The following is a 20,342-nucleotide window of genomic DNA, read 5'->3' on the forward strand; positions in this document are numbered from 1 at the left end:
TTTATTTGCCCAGGCTGAAATTAAAGAGTTGACAGAGCCTTTCTGTCATATCTGTTTCTATACACATTCACTTGTACTGAAACACACAGTGCTGTTTCCCTTTGATGATCTGTATGTTTGCATTTGTTTGTAATTGTCACGCACACTCTTGCAAGTGTCACATTGCTTACTGTATGTTAGATCTTTCTTCGATGTCTGACACCCCCCCCCCCCCCAAGGGATACAGAGGGTCCTGTTACAGCCAATGTCTGTACAACTGTTGACATTTATTTTTGAGACTTGGTATTAAAACTATTATAGTTTGAATAGTAGAAATAGTTCATGATCAGCCATTTACAGAATGCAACTTTCCAGCATTCTTGAACCTTTTAAATGGCATGTATTTGAAATCTGTTACTGCTTGTATACTCTTGGGATTGCACATGTATGTAGCGCGTGTCACATGACTGTTCTTCGAGTATTGTGTGTCAAAAAGGTCCAGGTTCAGAAATCTGCCCATTCCTTCCTTTCACTGAGAAGTTGTCAGTATGTCAGGCCATCTGGTGCTACGAAAATAGATGCGGCTCACTGGACATCTTATTGGCAGCTGGGCAGATCTTCAATTTTCTAGTGATTTTTTTCTGTATTATATCGTATATCCAGTATGTTCACTCACATCTGGTCTCTATTTGTCCACTAATCTTTCGTCTTTGATCACATGTGATGAAACATAATAATCAAACATGATCAGACACAATGAGATCAGATGGAGAGGTACTGTGAGTCATTCTTGTTTTTACAACGGCAAATAACAATCATTTTAACCCTGGGAACTTTATTGTTTTATGTCATGTTTATATCCTACCAGACAAACAACATTGTAAAATGTTTGAAATAAAAATTTTTACGATAGTCGTCATTTATCATTCATGCTCTAAAATAAGGTGGACCTCCATACAGGCATAACTGATGATGTAATGAGCTCGAACCCGAAGCATTGTTCTTCAGCCTTCCTGTTTTTGTTCTCCTAAACCAGGCGACTCGAAAACTGTGAGGATGGCAAGCTGAGGCTAAACTGACTTCTCAGTGTGATGTGATTATTAAAAAAACAACGCTATCTCATGGCAATTCATACGTATTTTTACGAGGTGGCAAATTCGTACCATCACATTCCTACATTTTTGTTCGATTTGCCTTGACCCTGTGACGTTGGGGTTGGGGTTTCGTTATTGTTTTTTATGATAATCGGACGTTTTTGCACGATTAACTTCATATAAATTCATATGAATTAGCCAACTTGTAAAATATGTACGAATTTCCAGCTGTCAAAACCAGTATTTGAGCTTTGCCATACAGGAACTGTCCTTTATGGGCTCTTCATGGGAAAATGAGATTAAAGGCAGGGTATCTAATTTTTGAAATTACGATCCCACCCTCCATTCAAATCGCCATCCAAGGTCACGCCTCTTTCAAAACACATGAACACGCACAGATCAGACGGTCACATCTCATGTCACATTCACCAGTGAGAAAACTTTGCAGTACAATTTAAATAACATTTCCAAAATAACCAACAGAAACAACTGGTTTACATCAGAATTAGTTAAAGCACACTTCCGGTTGTGTAGACGTAGTAACTATATCATTACTCTAATCCGACCGTAAATGAACACAAATTTCATAAGCAACACAATGTTTCATCAAAGTAGAATATCTGAATCCAGCCAGCTCTTTGCATCTCGTGGTAAAGCAGTATAGTTATCAATCTTAATTTGGGTTTTTGCTCTTTGCTGATCCAGGCAGTTTTTGCTGTTGTTGTTTTAAAAGATATCTTTTGTTTTGTTGGCTCCTGTGCAGGTTGTCAATTCAACGCATGTGAACGCACTGATGACGTATGGTGTCTGCGTGAACAGACTGCGTGGTGGCATTCAAATCACGCTTACGGATGAGGGACAAAAAAGGCAACGTCCATTCAGACCGAGATCTATGATTGGTCGAACATTTTTTTGCTCCTACGTCTTTCACAGATGACATAAATTTCTACAAATACATTTAAACAACTTAACATAGTGATTGCTATCAGGATGTGCGGAGACTTTTAACCAGCATAACTAAAAATGTTTCTGGATCAAATCAGATACTCTGCCTTTAATGCATATAACAGGCTTGATCTGTCTGTATCCTCAAATGCACCCTTGCTCAAAGCCCTTCTCAGATGGCACGGGGTAATGGATGGCAAATGTTAGTGTTATGATTTCATGCAGCTGTATTCTGTTTATGAGGAAGATGTTTATCTTATGATCACAAGAGGAATTGTCGTTGTCATTACTCGTGTAATTATAAGCCCATATGCTAATACTGTGTACACTATTTTGGAGAGTCATAACTTGGCTGTGTTTCCATTCGCAGTATAAGTATACTTCATTGTAGCATGCATTTTAAATGTGCAGACATGTCCATTGCAGGACACTGTCATCATATGTGTGTCACTGCTGGTTGCATGTGTATGCAGATGTAGCTAACTTAAATTCATCATTACTTCATTTATTTGCAAATATATCATTGCGACATTTCATTAGAATTAATGCATACAAAATAATTTTATAAGCTTGCATACTATGTACAGAGGAAGGAGTTTGGACACAGTCTTTACGTTTTGAATTTAGTATGACAAGCTTCTGAATGTCCATTAGCATTTGCTAATTTCAGACTGAGTGATTTGTGGTCGCTTGTGATCTTTAGCACCTGTGATGGGAATGTGTAGCTTGTTGCTCTCTGCTGCCTCCACAGGCAGATGGTTGCATGTGCAGGCTGCAGATCATTCCAGATGGGAACCCGCTCTGCCCTCTTTAGGCTTTCCTCTTTAAGACCTCACAGGTGGGGTCTGTCACCACCACACATGTCTTTTGAGACGTAAACCTTAGCAGGTGGAAACTGGCTTGGTTTTGCAGTGTGGTGGACCCACAGTGACCGAACATATTTTGGATCAATAGTTGCATCAGTGACATTTCCAGCAGTCTGTGTTTGTTCGTTGTAAGCAAAAAGCATTCTCGTTTCCTGTTTGTGGCTGTTAACAGTTGATATTGATTTGACTGTGGAAGTCAATGGGATTCTAAGCAAAGACACACATTGGGTCAAACAGGACTGCTATTCTCAGGTCATCCAGCACTATGTACAAATTAAGTTCAAGCATCATCACCACCTGTTATTTGATTCACTTTGAACAGGCAGTCGGGTTTTGCTTGCTTGCCCCTACAGTCATAAAAATTAAGGGGCTTCACGATGCCATAAAATAATCATTTTTGGCTGAACAATTCCATTAGGAACCTTTAACATTTTTTCCTTTTTTTGTTTGAAGGTTTCTTTAGATTATGAAAAGATAACTTTAAGGAACCAAAAAAGGTTCTTCTATGGCATCACTATGAAGATCCTTTTAAGCACCCTTTAGTTTTAGGAGTATATGCAGTGCAGTGTCTTTACAAATGTTAGTCAGCTGGTAAAATCTGTTAAAATCACCCTGTCTGAATTTCCTACAGTGAAAAAAATAAAGCATGTGTGTCTATGTTGTGCCAACTTCATCCAGCTCTACTGTTGTTTGTGAACTGCCTTTAATACCAATAAAGGTCAAATTTGCTTAATTGTTTCTGTCTGGAATATCCTGGAACGCAACCGAACTGCTGTTTAGTAATCACATGATCTTAAGCTGGCCTGAACTGGAGAGGTTTGAGGATTGGGGTCAGGATATTGTCTGGGAGTGGTGAATAGCATGTTTAAATTTACATTTGCGTAATGACAGCTTCTCACTTGGTTGAAGGGTTGAGGGCTGTTTTATCTGCTTTGTCTGAACATAATTGGTTGAATGGAGAGATTTGTTTTTTGAGAGGTTATGAAAAATCTCAGATGCCTTCACAGCATAGCCACATGTCAGTATTGAACTGTTATTCACAGCAGTGTGGTTTATAGACTGGTTATATTAAAGGCACAGTATATAAAATTTTTGTAATTAAATATCCCAAAAACACTTGCACAGTGTTATTTTTCAGTTGTGTACTTACATTATCTCAAAAGTTCCCAAGGATTTGTAAATCTAGAGAAATTTCCATTTTTTTTTAAATAATGGCTCGTATGTTATATGCGAACTATCCTCAGTTTCTGCTTGGGAATTCCATGCATCTGTGGATGGTGAGAACAACATCTCCCATCATTCCACTCTACTTCATAGTGTCATCAAGCATCCTCTTTGTTATTGTTTTGAAAATGCAACCTCTAGCAGTAAACACTTTTGTGCAGGGTTCACACCAGACGCGGTAGAGGCGGCAAGCGCAAGTGATTTACATGTTAAGTCAATGCAAAGACATGAATAGGCATCCTGGGGAAACATGCGAGTTGAAAAATCTGTACTTTGGCAGATTTCCACGCAGTGTTAACCAATCAGGACCTTGTTGTAGTAGTGACGTGATTACAAGAAGTGAGCGGGTCTCAGCGGAGTCGCAGAAGCCCCTCCCATGACGTGAATTTCAGAGAGAATGTCTAGAATTTGACGCGAATGAAGCAAGTAAACTAGGGATGGGCATTCGATTAAATTTTTTTAGTCAATTGTCGGGAGAATTAACAATCGACTATCGATTAATCATACATTTTTTATAATAAAAAATAATTATTTAACTTACTATTCAAAAATGTTGAATACAAAAATACAGCGTGTTTTCCTCCATGAGACCTTTATTACAAGATCAACTTGTGGCAAACAGTTAAACTACATTTAGATAGACAAACGGACCATATATGCGCTTGAATATGTGGCGCTCTAAAGCAGCGGAACCAGCAGCTGCGAGCCACATTCTTAAACAGAGACCTCATTTGTTCAAAAAAATCATGACCTCTTCATGATTATTTTTTTTCATAACAGAGTATGGTGTCAAATATTGCACCCTGGTGGTAAAATGTTGAATTGCTGCCACACAGTGAAATTCATTTAATTGCTTCAAGACACGCGCTACGCTTGGCAACGAAACCTGCATTAGATAAAAAAAGTATTCGATTAATCAATAACAAATTAACGTCATCGACTAAATTCTTAACGATCAATTATCGATCGTCGATTAATCATGCCCATCCCTAAAGTAAACTAACATTTTCTAGTGTCCAACTACGCGCAAATATCACGTTTTTGCCACCTCTCCCGTGGCTGGTGTGAATGCACCATTGATTTAAATGATTTATTTAGGCTAAAGGTGTTTTCAGTTGTGTACTTACATTATCTCAAAAGTTCCCAAGGATTTGTAAATCTAGAGAAATTTCCATTTTTTTTTAAATAATGGCTCGTATGTTATATGCGAACTATCCTCAGTTTCTGCTTGGGAATTCCATGCATCTGTGGATGGTGAGAACAACATCTCCCATCATTCCACTCTACTTCATAGTGTCATCAAGCATCCTCTTTGTTATTGTTTTGAAAATGCAACCTCTAGCAGTAAACACTTTTGTGCAGGGTTCACACCAGACGCGGTAGAGGCGGCAAGCGCAAGTGATTTACATGTTAAGTCAATGCAAAGACATGAATAGGCATCCTGGGGAAACATGCGAGTTGAAAAATCTGTACTTTGGCAGATTTCCACGCAGTGTTAACCAATCAGGACCTTGTTGTAGTAGTGACGTGATTACAAGAAGTGAGCGGGTCTCAGCGGAGTCGCAGAAGCCCCTCCCATGACGCGAATTTCAGAGAGAATGTCTAGAATTTGACGCGAATGAAGCAAGTAAACTAGGGATGGGCATTCGATTAAATTTTTTTAGTCAATTGTCGGGAGAATTAACAATCGACTATCGATTAATCATACATTTTTTATAATAAAAAATAATTATTTAACTTACTATTCAAAAATGTTGAATACAAAAATACAGCGTGTTTTCCTCCATGAGACCTTTATTACAAGATCAACTTGTGGCAAACAGTTAAACTACATTTAGATAGACAAACGGACCATATATGCGCTTGAATATGCGGCGCTCTAAAGCAGCGGAACCAGCAGCTGCGAGCCACATTCTTAAACAGAGACCTCATTTGTTCAAAAAAATCATGACCTCTTCATGATTATTTTTTTTCATAACAGAGTATGGTGTCAAATATTGCACCCTGGTGGTAAAATGTTGAATTGCTGCCACACAGTGAAATTCATTTAATTGCTTCAAGACACGCGCTACGCTTGGCAACGAAACCTGCATTAGATAAAAAAAGTATTCGATTAATCAATAACAAATTAACGTCATCGACTAAATTCTTAACGATCAATTATCGATCGTCGATTAATCATGCCCATCCCTAAAGTAAACTAACATTTTCTAGTGTCCAACTACGCGCAAATATCACGTTTTTGCCACCTCTCCCGTGGCTGGTGTGAATGCACCATTGATTTAAATGATTTATTTAGGCTAAAGGTGTTATAGATCTTGGTGTTTTGATCCAGAACCATGACTGAGAAATAAACAAAAGAATGTATAACACTGTACAAAATGATCATGTACTTTATTTAGTATAGTATTTGAATGTTTTGGTATTTTATGGTCTTAAAAAATATATATATATATATATATATATATATATATATATATATATATATTATGTATATCTTTACATATTTTCATTTTTAACATGTATTTGTAAATATATAAATTAAATGTTTCTATGGTTTGACAATGTAAAGACTCTTTTAATCATGCAAGTAAAAAGCTATCTTGACGTAACTTAAAGTAAATTCTGATTTCAAATTTAGCCATATACAGTAAACCATCACATACATAAATACAATTAGCTAATATGCTCAGTAAAATCACATGCATACAGAAAATTTGCATTTTATGCACACAGTAAATATTAGGGATGGGCACGATTGCTCGAGTACTCGAACGTGGCATCGATGATCGATCACGAAAACGATCATCATGTGGGTTTATTTATTTATTGTGGATATGGCGGCATTTGGATGTCAGGTTAGCATTACAAGCGCACATGGTAGTAAAGACTGGGTCTGGAGATGCGTGTTTGACGTCGTGTCGAGCTACGCAGACCGACATATGACATCATTAACATAACCATGCGTGATTCAAAAACAAACAGATTATTCCGCGCGACCGCGCCGCGGCAACCCGCCGATCCACGCAATGCGCGGCAGCCTGCCAGCCCGCGAAGACGGCCACAACTCACATCACTGAGGCACTATGGTTTAAAAGGATGCTGTGATTTTCTGAAATACAGTCAGTCATGTGCAAAATGTACAGCGCCGTCAAAAGTTCAATGGGTTATCATCTTATATTTAAACATCAAATGTCAAGAGATACCAGAGAGCCATACGAGCATTAACATTACATCTTGACTGAGGTAAGAGGACGACACAGCTAATCGCTAAAATGATAGCAAAACACTTAAAGCTGGTTAATGTTATGAAGCTTGTGCTTTGACTGGACGTGTTTAAAAGTTCGCTGTTTATGATGCACATCCACAAAGGGAGTAAAGTTTCTGTACATAACTTAGTTAATAACTTAGTTGAAGTCTTGCATTTTATGCAGATAGATGCATGTTGTACATTTATGTTGTATAAAGGCTTAATATTATGCAGAGTGCGTCATATAGAAAGCGCTTCGGTTTGTGTTTATTAACCCTTTAGTTTCACTTCATCATGCAGCTTTTCCGGTTAGAGGTTTCTGTTAAAAACATTTTATTCATTAAAAATCTAGTATGTGTTCATTGGTTTAATATCCAACTATCCAGCAGTCTAGTAGTATCATTCTAAGGGATTTTATCTTGTCACTTAACCATTATCACTTAATTTGGTTTCGAGTTCTGTAATGAAAATAAAGTGCATGTTTTTGAGGCCGAAGCAAATGTTGAATTGTGGAGCACAAATGACAGCTCTTGTTTTTGAAGCCCACTGTTCACTGTGGTGGTTGTCATGGTAGCAGTTCTTCGGTTTTGCTATGGTTTGCCAAAGTGCAGCAGTGACGCAGGATGTGTTTCTGAGATTTAAAAAAAAAGATATCAGAGTTTAGTTAGAAGTCAGTAAGTTTCCCCAATGCATTTTATGCAGTAAGTGAATATATGGACTTTAAAACATTGCCTGCAACATCAAAGCAATCTGCGATCTCCACTAGCACCATACTGTATTTTTTTTAAACCAGATGGATCTGGAGATGCAATGTGTGAATGATAATTCAAGCTGCATCACATTTATTTATCACATTATCGCAAAATTGAATATAAAAGGGAAATACAGGAATGAACCTGCTGGCCTCTGATAAGAGACAGACACGAGAAGAGGCTGAAGAATGATGCAGGAACAGGTGTGAGTAAGTGACACATGTTTCTGAGTATAAGTATGTGAGCAAGGCCAGACTTATGTTGCTCTTGCCATCTCATCAGTGGCTTAATATGTCTGATGAAGACAGTGCATGATAGGTGAAGCATTTATAGCCCCTCTGTGCATTTTGTTCCAGGAAAGAGGAACTGAGGTACCGTGGTAATGTAAATCCCCATGTGTTTTACCCACTGCTCCAGTTTCCAGTTACCCTTAGGTCAGAGGTGTAATCACTCTTTATTTAGCTTCTCTTTCTCCTGACTGACCCAGGGCTGTCCTCGGTCACATGGCTCGTGCGAGAACGCAGGACACGAAAAGAGGACCTGCTTTCACAGCTGTGACCGTACCGTATTGCTTGCCTTTCCAAATGGACATGCAACTAAACAGATGTTCATTTTTCAATTAATTTTTTCCCTAGGAAAGTAAAGCTGCACCCTCTCTCACGTTTGTACTGAATTATAGATGAATGCTGTGAGATTAGCCAGATCCCAAAGGTGCTACAAAGGGATTTTCTCATAGCAGGGGTCCTCAAGCACCATCGACTGCAGTGAGACTCGTGCTTAATTAGTCTGTTGACTTTTTAGAGCATAATCTAAACCTTCCTTTCTTCCATTTCTGCTTTGAAGTGGAAAAAATGCCACGTTTCTCTATTCTTGGGCCGGTCAGTCACTTCTGTTAAAGTGGGACTAGGCATGGCTAAAGCATCTTGTTATGGTGTTGTTTATATCGTTGCTAGGACGGGAGCATGCACATCCCATTTGTCAGACACCCTTTCCCTTTTTCCACCCACCCAGCCAACTGACCTCGCCACCCCGTGTTTTGGCGGAGGAATGCGCTTGTCTGGATCCGATCAGGGCATGGACACACTCTCGCAAAGGGTTCTCCAAGTCAGCCAAAAGGACTGCTGTAGCAGCTGGCTTTCTGATCCCTATAAATATCCTACAGTAGATTCCTGCGGTCCCACAGCCTTATGGCCGGCTCGCTCCCAAGCTTAACATTATGGTGGCGTGGAGTTGTCGAGATGAGGGCCGAGCTGAGTGTTTGGGATGCACCAAATACCAGAGAAGCCTTTAAATTCCCGTTTATTAGGATTGCGGAGATGTTTAGCAACCTGCAGAAAGAGTGGATGGACGGTAGTTAGATGTCTGTCTGGGAAGATTTATCATCATTATGATTTATTGACAGAGGAGGATGTTTAATACACTTATAAAAATGTGAATGCACTATAAAATGCTTTGGGTAAAGCATCTGCCAAATGCATAGATGTAAATGTCAAACATATTTCAACAGCAAGAAATATTGAGTGGTTAGACAAGAAAGATTTTTGGGTTGTCACATGCAACAGATATGATCTTGTACATTTTGTGTCATCAGTGTTATTTACTTGGACTGCGCTATGTAAAAGGACATGCAGTAATAAATATGTAGTAGTATGATAATGCTTTAAGTTTGGCAAATAAATTATTTTATAATAATATTATAAATTTTTTTCATATTTAATTAGGGCTGCAACTATTTTTTATATACGATTAATCAGACAATTTATTTATTTATTTATTTTCCAATTTATTGTAATTAAACCTAAACTTTTAATAAATTAGATTTTTACCTATTATAACTAAGTAATAATAAAAGTTGAGAGCATTCATGTGTAGAGGTGTACTTTAAAAAGTGCATAAACCGCACACTGAGTTTTACTAAAATAATCTTTAATTTTTATATTTTAAGCCTTAAATAAAAAGTTTGTCCAGTTTTTAAATAGTGAAACGTCAGTTATAGGTTTTCAAAGTATTAAAATATGCAAATTATTGCACACCGTTGCAATATACATATTGCAATATTTTCTGTAGGGCAAATATGGTGCTTTTCACAATTGTTCCAAAGCAGCTTTATATGAATAAAACCAAGAAAACAAAAAAACCTCTAGGAGAAAAACCCTTAAAGGGGAAAATGCCTAGGAAAAAAACCCTAGAGAGCCAGACTTAGCTGATCCTAAGTATTGGAATATGGGAATTAAAAGTTTCAATAATTTAAATTAAAAGTTAAAGGAAGCGGTTGGTTTTCGCTATGCAGAACTGGGCATTCCAGTAAAAAAATACTATCCACACTATTCCTACGCCCCATGACCCTTTACGCAAATTATGGGTGCAACTTCCGGGGCGTACTGTCACTGAACCAGAAGTGCCGTTTTCCATGATGATTACGGTTATAATTTCATATATGAGCCAGTGTGAGGATGAAATTAAGAATTGTCCTGATACATCATATGAAAATATATTCAATCGTTTCATATTGTTCCTCAGGGGTGGCGGGTCTTCAATGCGCAAATATAAAAGCACAGAGACATACCAGTATCTCTACAGTGGGACAGTCAGTCGAGTGTTTAATACATGGAATATACAGAGACTTCTTGTTTTTAACCTTTTCAGGTGATGGTTTAAAATGTCACAACTGGTGTAAGTTTTTTTTTAAACGGCAATTTTTAATCGACTTGTTTGAATTTTATGGCGACGCTTCATGCGATCCGACAGCAGCAGTAACTTATGCTTCTCATTCAACACATTGTAAGTTATTTAAACAAACCATAATAAACATATTAAACTACTATTACATGTTTTCAGCATTGTTTTCGTTTTATGGAAATGTTATTATGCAGTACAGAAGACATGATCTTATGAAATTATTTGCTTATTAAAAAAACATTTAAAACATAAAGTATGCAAACACATCACAAACTATTATAAACGTTAAATAATAAGCAGTTTATGTCGTATATATTCTGTACTGTAATCGCATTTTATATAAAGTACCAGAATAAATAAACCGGCATACTTTTATCAGCATAATATTAGTTGTTTTTGAAAAATTATTGTATTTATTGTTCACTGTCAGTTTTACTGGATGGATGTGTGGATACAGTTAATAGATGCATGTGCGCCACATACACATTTATTCACAGTTCTTGTGCGTGTATTATGGTTAAAACAAATGTTTTGTAGAGATTTACTGCGTTTGTATCAGCTATTATGGCAACCCCTAACTGCACAAATTATGCCCGTCATCCTGAATTTCATAATAAGCATTAAAATGCCAGTCAAAACGGCAGATTCGTATCCCTTGCAATAGGACTACCATTAGCTGTAGTGGCTCACCGGAGGTTTCACTCATATGAGCTCATAGATGGCAGCGCCTGCATTTACGCCAAGACAGGGCTCCAGACTAACTTTTTTCACTAGGAGCACAGTGGCCCCCAACTGAACATTTTAGGGGCGCAACCAGAAAATTTAGGGGCACACACCGTAAATCAACATTCTAACCAAAAAATTCACATTTCTACTAATTTCCACTGTATTACTAATAAATACTTTAATGCTAGATGCAGAAAGTACAATGTGCTGTTGCAAATTCAGTGTCACATCACTAAAAAGTCAAATTTACTGGTCACACATGGGCGACTGGATGTAAAATTCAGTGGCACACTCTCAAATTTTGGTGGCAGTCTGGAGCCCTGCAAGAATAAGGTGGATACTATAAGATTTATTAAGAATTAAAAAATTTAGAAATAAAGGGAAGGGGTCGGTGGTCGCTTGTCAGACATCGGCTGGGCATCACGATGATGGGGGGCCAGTAGATCAGTGGTGTGCTTCACGGCAGCAGGAATTGGGTCTGTTAGTCTCCGTGTCCTTGGGTTCGAGGACGAGACTGGGAGAGAGAAACAAAATACTATTAGTGTAGGGGGCGCTCACATATAATGCAAGTGTCATACAGTATTTGGATGAAGGTGTGCTTGGTTCCGAACAAGCTAACTATTTCGGCATACGTGTATAATTTTTAGGAGTTGTCATTTGCATCTACTGTGTGGGTCATTAATAAAAAGTCTTCATTACAAGGTTTATACAATGTTTAAGTGCAAATTGATCGTGTGTCACTTGATCATATGAGACATTTATATCCAACAATAGCTTGGTCAATAAACAATAAAGGCATCATCTTGTTTTGTCGTAATTTCAAGGAACTTTTAATGCTTTTTTGTGTGAAACACAATGCAAAAAATACGTTTTGTCTAGTCTATACTGATGTCTCTTCACATCTTTTTTTTCCAGCTATTTTGAACCCCAAGAACCCAAAAGAAGGACCCAAATCTTTCAGCTTTGACTATTCTTACTGGTCTCATACCTCGGTAAGTCCTCCAGATCTCTCTGTGTCTCTTTATATTCCTGCTGAGCTGGCCCTTTGCACAATAAATCTGTGTAGTCAGATTTTTTGCTGTAATTAATCATCCTACAAAATAAAGCAGTCTGTAATGTTTTCCTCTTTTTCCTTTCAGCCGGACGACCCCAGCTTTGCATCACAGAGCCTTGTGTACAATGACATCGGGAAGGAGATGTTGCAGCATGCCTTCGAGGGCTATAACGTTTGCATTTTCGCCTACGGCCAGACCGGAGCTGGCAAGTCCTACACCATGATGGGAAAGCAGGAGGAGGGGCAGGAAGGAATCATTCCTCTGGTACGCACACCATATCCGTGTCACCTTAATGGATAGCGAGTAAAAGACATGCTTAAGAGCTCCACAATGACTGAGATGTTTCTGATCTCAGACATTGGCAGAGGACATTAAAGCATTAGCGCTTCTCCAGTGGGTCCAGCAGGCCTGGAGTTATTTGTGCTCCTTATCGATCGCTCTCTCTCCTCTCTAATGTGCTTTTTTCTTCCCTCTACCAGCTCTGTGAAGATCTCTTCGAGAAAATCAATGACAATAACAATGAGGAGATTTCGTACTCGGTGGAGGTGAGCAGCGAACACAGCATCAGTCCATTTGTGTGACTTATTGGATACTGAGTCATGATCTATTAAAACGCATTTTAATGGATTTCTATTTAGTTTTTAACATGTCAAATGCAGTTGTGTTTGCAGACCTTAGTTTCACTTGACACTATATTTAATTTGAAACTAAATGTACGGATGGACAGTTTATGCTTAAAAATGCTGTGTTGTTTTTATTCATGGTTTGGTAACAATAACACACTGCAAATTCATGGTTCATGATATGGACAAACCCGAAGATAAATGTCCAGGTTTGACCCAACCATAGGTTGAAATAACCCAGCATAGGTTAATTTCCCAAAGGTTAGGTTTGTCCAAATTTTACCCAGCCATAGTTAAAACAACCCAATTTTTAGATGCATCTTACAATGAATCTTGCTGTTTATAATCGATTGGGTGTTGATTGATCAGAATCATTGAACATATATCCTCCACAAATTTTCTAATTGGTGGTTTTGTTGTGGCTTTGTCTTTTACATAAGATATGGCATGTAACATGACTAAGTAGGACTAAGGAGACACATATAAGACATATAAGTTGATTTTGTATATGCTTATTGTAGGTGGCTTATATGGAGATATATTGTGAGCGGGTAAGGGATCTGCTTAACCCTAAGAACAAAGGAAACCTACGTGTCAGAGAACATCCCCTGCTCGGGCCTTATGTAGAAGACCTCTCGAAATTGGCCGTCACGTCTTATACAGACATTGCTGACCTCATGGATGCTGGTAACAAAGCCAGGTGAGAGCAAACAACTATTGGATTTTTCGTGACATTCTTAGTGTAAGGAATAATTGATGACGGGCCGTTGAATTATAAGAAAATAATGCACCCTCGAAGTGGTTATGCTGCACAACGCGAAGCAGGTGTGCATTTTTTCGATTAATTCAAAGGACCGGAGTAAATTATTCCGCTTTTGTGCCTATTTTTAAGACATAGGTGTGCAGTTATTGAAAAATAATCAACACCCACGGAACATTTCTCAACCAATCAGAATAAAGCATTTTAAAGCCCCATGGTATAAAACTTAATAAAGCCACACTGTATTGTTGAAAATGAGGTATTAAAAAGTCAAAACAATGTAGGATTTGTTAGAATCTGAGAAAAATGACAGAGCTACACCTGTTTGATATAGTTAGCAAAATAAATAGCCAAGTCAAATATTTTTCAAGGTTCAAAATCAAAATCACCACATCCATACCTTAAAATCACTGGTAAAACGAATAGATTTGGCACAAACAATGTCAAAAACAATACTACAGGAAAAAATATGTTCAACTTTTTTCTTTCTTTTATTGTTTGATTGACATTGAGACAGACAGCTTTAAGATCTACTTTAGTGCAAGGATCAATTATAATGGTACACATAAACTAACCTAACATTCACTTAAGACATACCAACAGATTATATCTGGGTAAATTCTTGTCAATACAGATATTTTTAAAACTGTACTTCTTTGGGCCCTATTTTAATGATCTAAGCGCATTGTCTAAAGCGCACAGCACAACGTCTAAATGGGCGTGCCCAAATCCACTTTTGCTAATTTAACGACGGGAAAAATGGTTTGTGCGCCGAGTGCATGGTCGAAAAGGGTTGGTCCTATTTTATTAATGAGTAATAGGAGTAACGTGCAAGTCTCAGCTGTCATCCCCTTTAAAAGCAAGTTGCGCTGGCGCTATGTCTAATTCCTATTTAGATGACGGACTTTGTAAACTGAAAAACTAAGCGGAGGAAGAAGATCCCCAGTTTAAGATTAAAGTTAAATAATTGTGTTGTTTTCCACTTGTATTGCAATTGTTATTTTTTTATTAAAATTTTTAAAACCCGTTTTCTTTTAGTCATGGAAGTAAAAAAGCAGGCTTTTAATTTCTTTAAATGTATGGCTATCCAATATCATCAAAAAAATAATTTACAAGTATGTAAGAAAAGGTTTGTACTCTAAAAATACTTTATTTGTAACAAACAGGAAATAAAGAATTTACAAACGGCTTTCCGCACGTTTCAGCACTTGGACAGCGTCAGTTTTTTTAAGCATTAATTAAAAATGTTCAGGTACAATAAATCTGTGAGGTAGAATTAAAAAAAAAAAACTTTTAAAAATAGATGCATTTGTTTAAAGCAAAGCATTTATTTACTTACCAGGCTACAGGTGAAGCAGCTCTTTACAACTTCTAACGTCTCATAATGAGTCCTCATTTATGTCCAAGAGACTCAAAAATAATCTTTTACATTCAATCCTTTAGTCTTTCATATTTAAAGCATTTTTGTGCTGCTGCGCATTCATGTATGTGATAAGCAAACCCACGCTGTCTTCCCGTTTATAGGCGCATATAACTAATGCGCTCTTTAAATAACAAAAAACATATTGCGTCAGTGAGTGCGTTTACATGCACAGTCTTACGCCGATTATGCTCAATAAACTGATAACACGTGGGGTCATGTAAACGCGTAAAACTGTTTTCTTTAATCGGGGAAAGCTCATAAACGGCGTAAGCAAAAACCGATCGGCACAGGTAGTTTTTTGCTCATTACGCCGATTTCGCGTGGCATGTAAACACCTTAACCTGCTTTCTCACGGTTTTGTCCATGTGCGCATGTCTCCGCGTATGTAAGATAAATGTCACATGCGGAAGTAAGCGCAAAGTAACGCATAAAACCCCCCGCTTGACTAAAGCAATTGGCAGAGAAACTGTGAAAATAGAAGCTTATGTTACATTTACTGGTTCTGTAGACACGAGAAGAGATACAACAGTACAGCTTAAGACAGATATGCCATTGGCTTTTTGATCGACTATTATGTACTATAGGTGGTGACGTCACTGCCTGCGAGAAAACTGATAATTCTCCAAGTACCATGTAAACGCAGATGTCTGCATAGCCGGTTTATTGATTTGCATATAAACGCATGAAAACAGTTTTCTATAATATGCAGATTTTTGATAGTTATCCGCTTATTCTGTGCATGTAAACGTACTCATTGACTTTAGACTTTAGACCAGGTTTTTTTTGGTCAGTGGCATAGTCTATTTTAGTTGCCTCAAAATAGCAATGCGCCTGAACACACCTCGTTTTCAGACCAGAACCCTTATGGACCCAAAAGGGGATGCAAATGCATTTGCTATTTAAACAACGTGGCGCTTAACGTGAAAATTATAATTGCGCAGAGTGGAAACTAGCAAAAGACACTTGCGTCACGCATTGCGCTGCATTGCGCCGGGTGTAAGATAGAGCCCTTTGTATATGTCTATGTATCGCGCATATCGCGTGCATGCTTTAACTCTGTCAGTCAGTGTGAGGAAGATCGTTTTCGAATCTTGTCGCTCTTAATAACTCTTTTAGCATAATCAGATACCGAACTTTATCTCTCTTAATAACTATTTTAACATCAAGCAAGTCCTGCAATTTATTTTAGTAGTGCACCGATATATCGGTCGATGATGCTTGCTATGCTTCTCAATGAATTACGGTGAAACGAAGAACTATACACATGTAGCTATGACACGCAGCTCCAGGAAATGGCTTAAGGATATATTTATATTGCTCTTCTTAAAACCTTTTTTAGGTATTTTCATGATGATAATTAAGAATATGTAATAATGATTATGTTTTACAAGTGTTGCTTTTTCAAATTAATGTTTTAAACGTCTTAAACTACCAGTGATTTCAGATCGATAAGGACTTACTGATCAAAAGCCATAGTACATGAAATAGTTGTGAATAATATCGTCTGTGCGATTCAGAATAGTTATCGGCCACGTATTATTAGTGTATATTGGCATTTATCGGTGCACCCTTAATTTATTTTCTAATTCCTGCATGTTTTAAAACCGAAACCAAAATGTCAGATGCGCATGTGGGTGCGCACATTTTTGTATTAGATTAAGCATTTAAGATGGTACGCCTTTCAGAAAACCTACAAATATACAAAGATAATTTTAGATGTTTTATGACTATTTAGAGCATTGGGATTTCTAAATGAGGGCTTAATGTACACATTTTTATGAAAACCTGAGGTTTATAGGCAGCAGTATTGGTATTGGTGTAGACTTTTTGACATGTGGGAAATGGAATTGTTTTGTGATGTTTTCTTCCTGTGATGATCTGCCTTTGACTTGACAGTCATGTGTAAATGTGACTCTTGGGATGAAATAACGTGCCTTTAATCCTCCCGTGCCTATTCTAAGGATTTATTTTGGGATTTGTGACGTGTAATGCCTGTTTCTCTCGAGTATATCCTATCCTGTGCCACATCCGGCACATGAGCTGTGTTGATGTCTTATTTCTGCACTTACTAGTACTTTCCAGGATTAATGTTTATAATCTGCTGATAAACATTTTAGGCATCACTTTCTAGAGTATGTAGTGTGACACAAATACAGGATTTTGGTATAATACCATAATAAATGTCATATTATTTCAAACTTTTAATTATTGATTTCCTAAAAATGTATAAATGCAAAAGCAGAAAATTTAGATAAATTTTAAACTCAAAAATAAATAAATATTGCCAAAATGGTTTTTAAATAGTCTGGAAAGTAAACATTACTTTAATATGTATTACATTTAAATTGCATTTCATGTAAGTTTCAGAAATTTAAGGTACATTTACTCATTTGATACTTTTTATCCTCAGAACTGTGGCCGCCACCAACATGAATGAAACCAGCAGCCGCTCTCACGCCGTCTTCACTATCGTCTTCACCCAGAGAAGGCACGACACCGATACAGATCTGTCCACAGAGAAGGTTTGATCTTATATACTAACCTGGCCATTATGATATTTAACAGAGGTCAAAGCAAAAACTGTACTGAACAAAACTAAACTCAGAGAGATTGATAAAGCTGGGTCTGTGTTTGTGATGCTCATTGTCTAATCTGTGGACACAAAGGCGGCTCTGTAGGATTCATGGATACAATGGCTATTGTACAGATCTACTACATTAGATTTGACTACACGGGTCTCGCTTCGGCTCCCCCCTCTCTGTCTCTCTCTATAATATTACACATTCGGTTTGGCAGCAGCACTGCTGGCCTAAACTCAAGGGCAAAGAAATAAAATGAAAACTCAGTTTTGTTGGCATGCACCAATGAGTTTACATGCAGTACCATACGAATTGCTATTTAGTTTAGTGTTAATCTGAATGTCATTAGGCAGCAAAAATCATTTAAGTGAATCAATTCATTTGAATAAAGAGCGTGGTTAACAGTTTGACTGAAACATTTAAAAGAACCCTCTTCAACGAATGATTCATTTGCACTGTGTTAATCTGTCCTATTGTATCTCTGCTGTCTGGTCTCAGGTCAGCAAAATCAGCCTGGTGGATCTGGCAGGAAGTGAACGTGCTGACTCGACAGGAGCCAAAGGAACCAGACTGAAGGTAAAGACTCATTTTATTGCTTTCCCACAGCTTTACATGCCATATGTGGAATAGACTGAGCTCTTCTTAACTCCACAAATATTTTGGGAATGCGAAACAAAGTTTTCAGAAATGTTAATTGGTCATATCATCAGCAAAGGCTAAAGTCATAGTGTGGCTAAGTGAAGGCTAAATGATGGCAGCTGAATTATTATACAATGTATATACAATGTCATTAAGATTTAACATGAATATTTTGCTTTTTAGGAGGGAGCAAACATCAATAAATCTCTAACCACTCTTGGAAAGGTTATTTCAGCATTGGCTGAAGTGGTGAGTAGTAGTTATTATACCTGTCTGTCTCCTCTGCCTGTCTTCAGTGCTTAACCTCTGTGTGCTGTCTGTCTTTCTCTCTTGGCAATGCTTTCCTACCCAGGATAATTGTACCAGCAAGGTAATCTTCGCACAGTAACCCATGTACTGTCACTAACTATTGAATCACATTTTTTAACTCCATTTTGTCATACTTGTCCCTTTATTTGTGTTCCTGCCGCATCAAGTGTTTATAGTTTTCTCCATCACTCCTTTCTTATACCACTAGTGCTCAAAACTACTTTTAAAGTGCTATTTCCAACATGTTTACTGGCTGTTTTGAAACAGAGCAAGAAGAAAAAGAAGACTGACTTTATTCCTTATCGAGACTCAGTGTTGACATGGCTGCTCAGAGAGAATCTAGGTATGAATGTTGATTCATAATAACATAATTGAGTCCCCCGTCCCCACCCATATCTGAATCCTATATACGCTTTCTGTAATCACGTCACTGCTAGAGCAGGCTCCTGAAGCTCCCGCCAAAGTTCAGATTTTTCAACTCGCGCGGATCACGCGACAACGCTCAATTTGCGTGGAATGCGTCATCTGCGCCGCGTCATTCGCACTTACCACAACGCAGGATGCCTATTCGCGTCCTTGCATTGCCTTAACATGTAAATCACTCGCTCTTCTGCGTCTGGGGTGAATGCACCATTAAATATTACAACCATTCAACTATTATGTTGGGGAAAAAAAGCCATCAAAGAAATTTACTTAGTAAGTAAAGCTGTTTTGTTTTTATGCTCGTACTGACCGTTATCACAGAAATATTAATAATTGGATACATAATGAAACGCAAACAAAACATTCTGCTTACTATTTACATTAATACCTCTTCCTATGTGATTTATTTTTTTATGATTCAGGAAAGGTGTCTCATTGGCTCATCTTAGGGTAGGGACACAACAAACCAATGCCATCAAATAACACAGACAGTGCTGGCTGCCAAGTAGCATGTCCGTTTGCACCTGCGGAGGGTGAGATACCTTTCCGTACCAGCAGGTGGCAGTAGTTGGTATTCATTACTAAAAACGGGTAACCAAAAGAGCTGGAGTGATATACAAAACACAAACAAAGCAGTGATCGCTTAAAGCAACACCAAAGAGTTTTTTTACCTTAAAATAACGCTTCCAAAACAGTTTCAGTCGTTCATCCACTCTAAACAGGGTGAACAGCACTTTCACATTCGCTTTGCAGCCCTCTATCGGCCAAAACCGCACTAAAGAAGTTTCCAAACGTCGGGTAGTGGTCCTGTAGTCCGAGTGAATACTACAAAAACTTGCTTTACGGCAGACCTACAATCCAATCAGAGCCAGCTATGCCTCAGTATTTATGACAGTGGGTAATGGACAATTACGCTTCTAACCTGTAGGGGGAGCAAAGAGCCAAAACTCTTTGGTGTTGCTTTAACAATTTAATACAAATCTCGCCCAACACAGATGGATTCGTGACAAATCTGT

General features: G+C 37.9%; 1 protein-coding gene across 9 annotated transcripts in view; it reads left to right on the top strand.

The window, feature by feature from the left end:
• The window catches only part of kif1b (kinesin family member 1B), a 90,183-nt gene that overhangs the window by 14,826 nt on the left and 55,015 nt on the right, over positions 1–20,342 (top strand). For 5 of the 9 annotated variants that reach the window (XM_065285563.1, XM_065285569.1, XM_065285566.1 and 2 more), the window contains exons 3-11: positions 12,431–12,507; positions 12,655–12,834; positions 13,050–13,115; positions 13,715–13,893; positions 17,787–17,898; positions 18,454–18,531; positions 18,778–18,843; positions 18,947–18,964; positions 19,171–19,246. In XM_065285563.1, coding sequence (XP_065141635.1) covers positions 12,431–12,507; positions 12,655–12,834; positions 13,050–13,115; positions 13,715–13,893; positions 17,787–17,898; positions 18,454–18,531; positions 18,778–18,843; positions 18,947–18,964; positions 19,171–19,246 — 852 coding nt within the window. The remainder of the gene's footprint in view (positions 1–12,430; positions 12,508–12,654; positions 12,835–13,049; positions 13,116–13,714; positions 13,894–17,786; positions 17,899–18,453; positions 18,532–18,777; positions 18,844–18,946; positions 18,965–19,170; positions 19,247–20,342) is intronic. The other 4 variants (XM_065285564.1, XM_065285568.1, XM_065285571.2 and 1 more) reach the window with 1 other exon arrangement.

This window comes from Paramisgurnus dabryanus, chromosome 21 (assembly GCF_030506205.2).
Source record: "Paramisgurnus dabryanus chromosome 21, PD_genome_1.1, whole genome shotgun sequence".
Lineage (NCBI taxonomy): Eukaryota > Metazoa > Chordata > Actinopteri > Cypriniformes > Cobitidae > Paramisgurnus > Paramisgurnus dabryanus.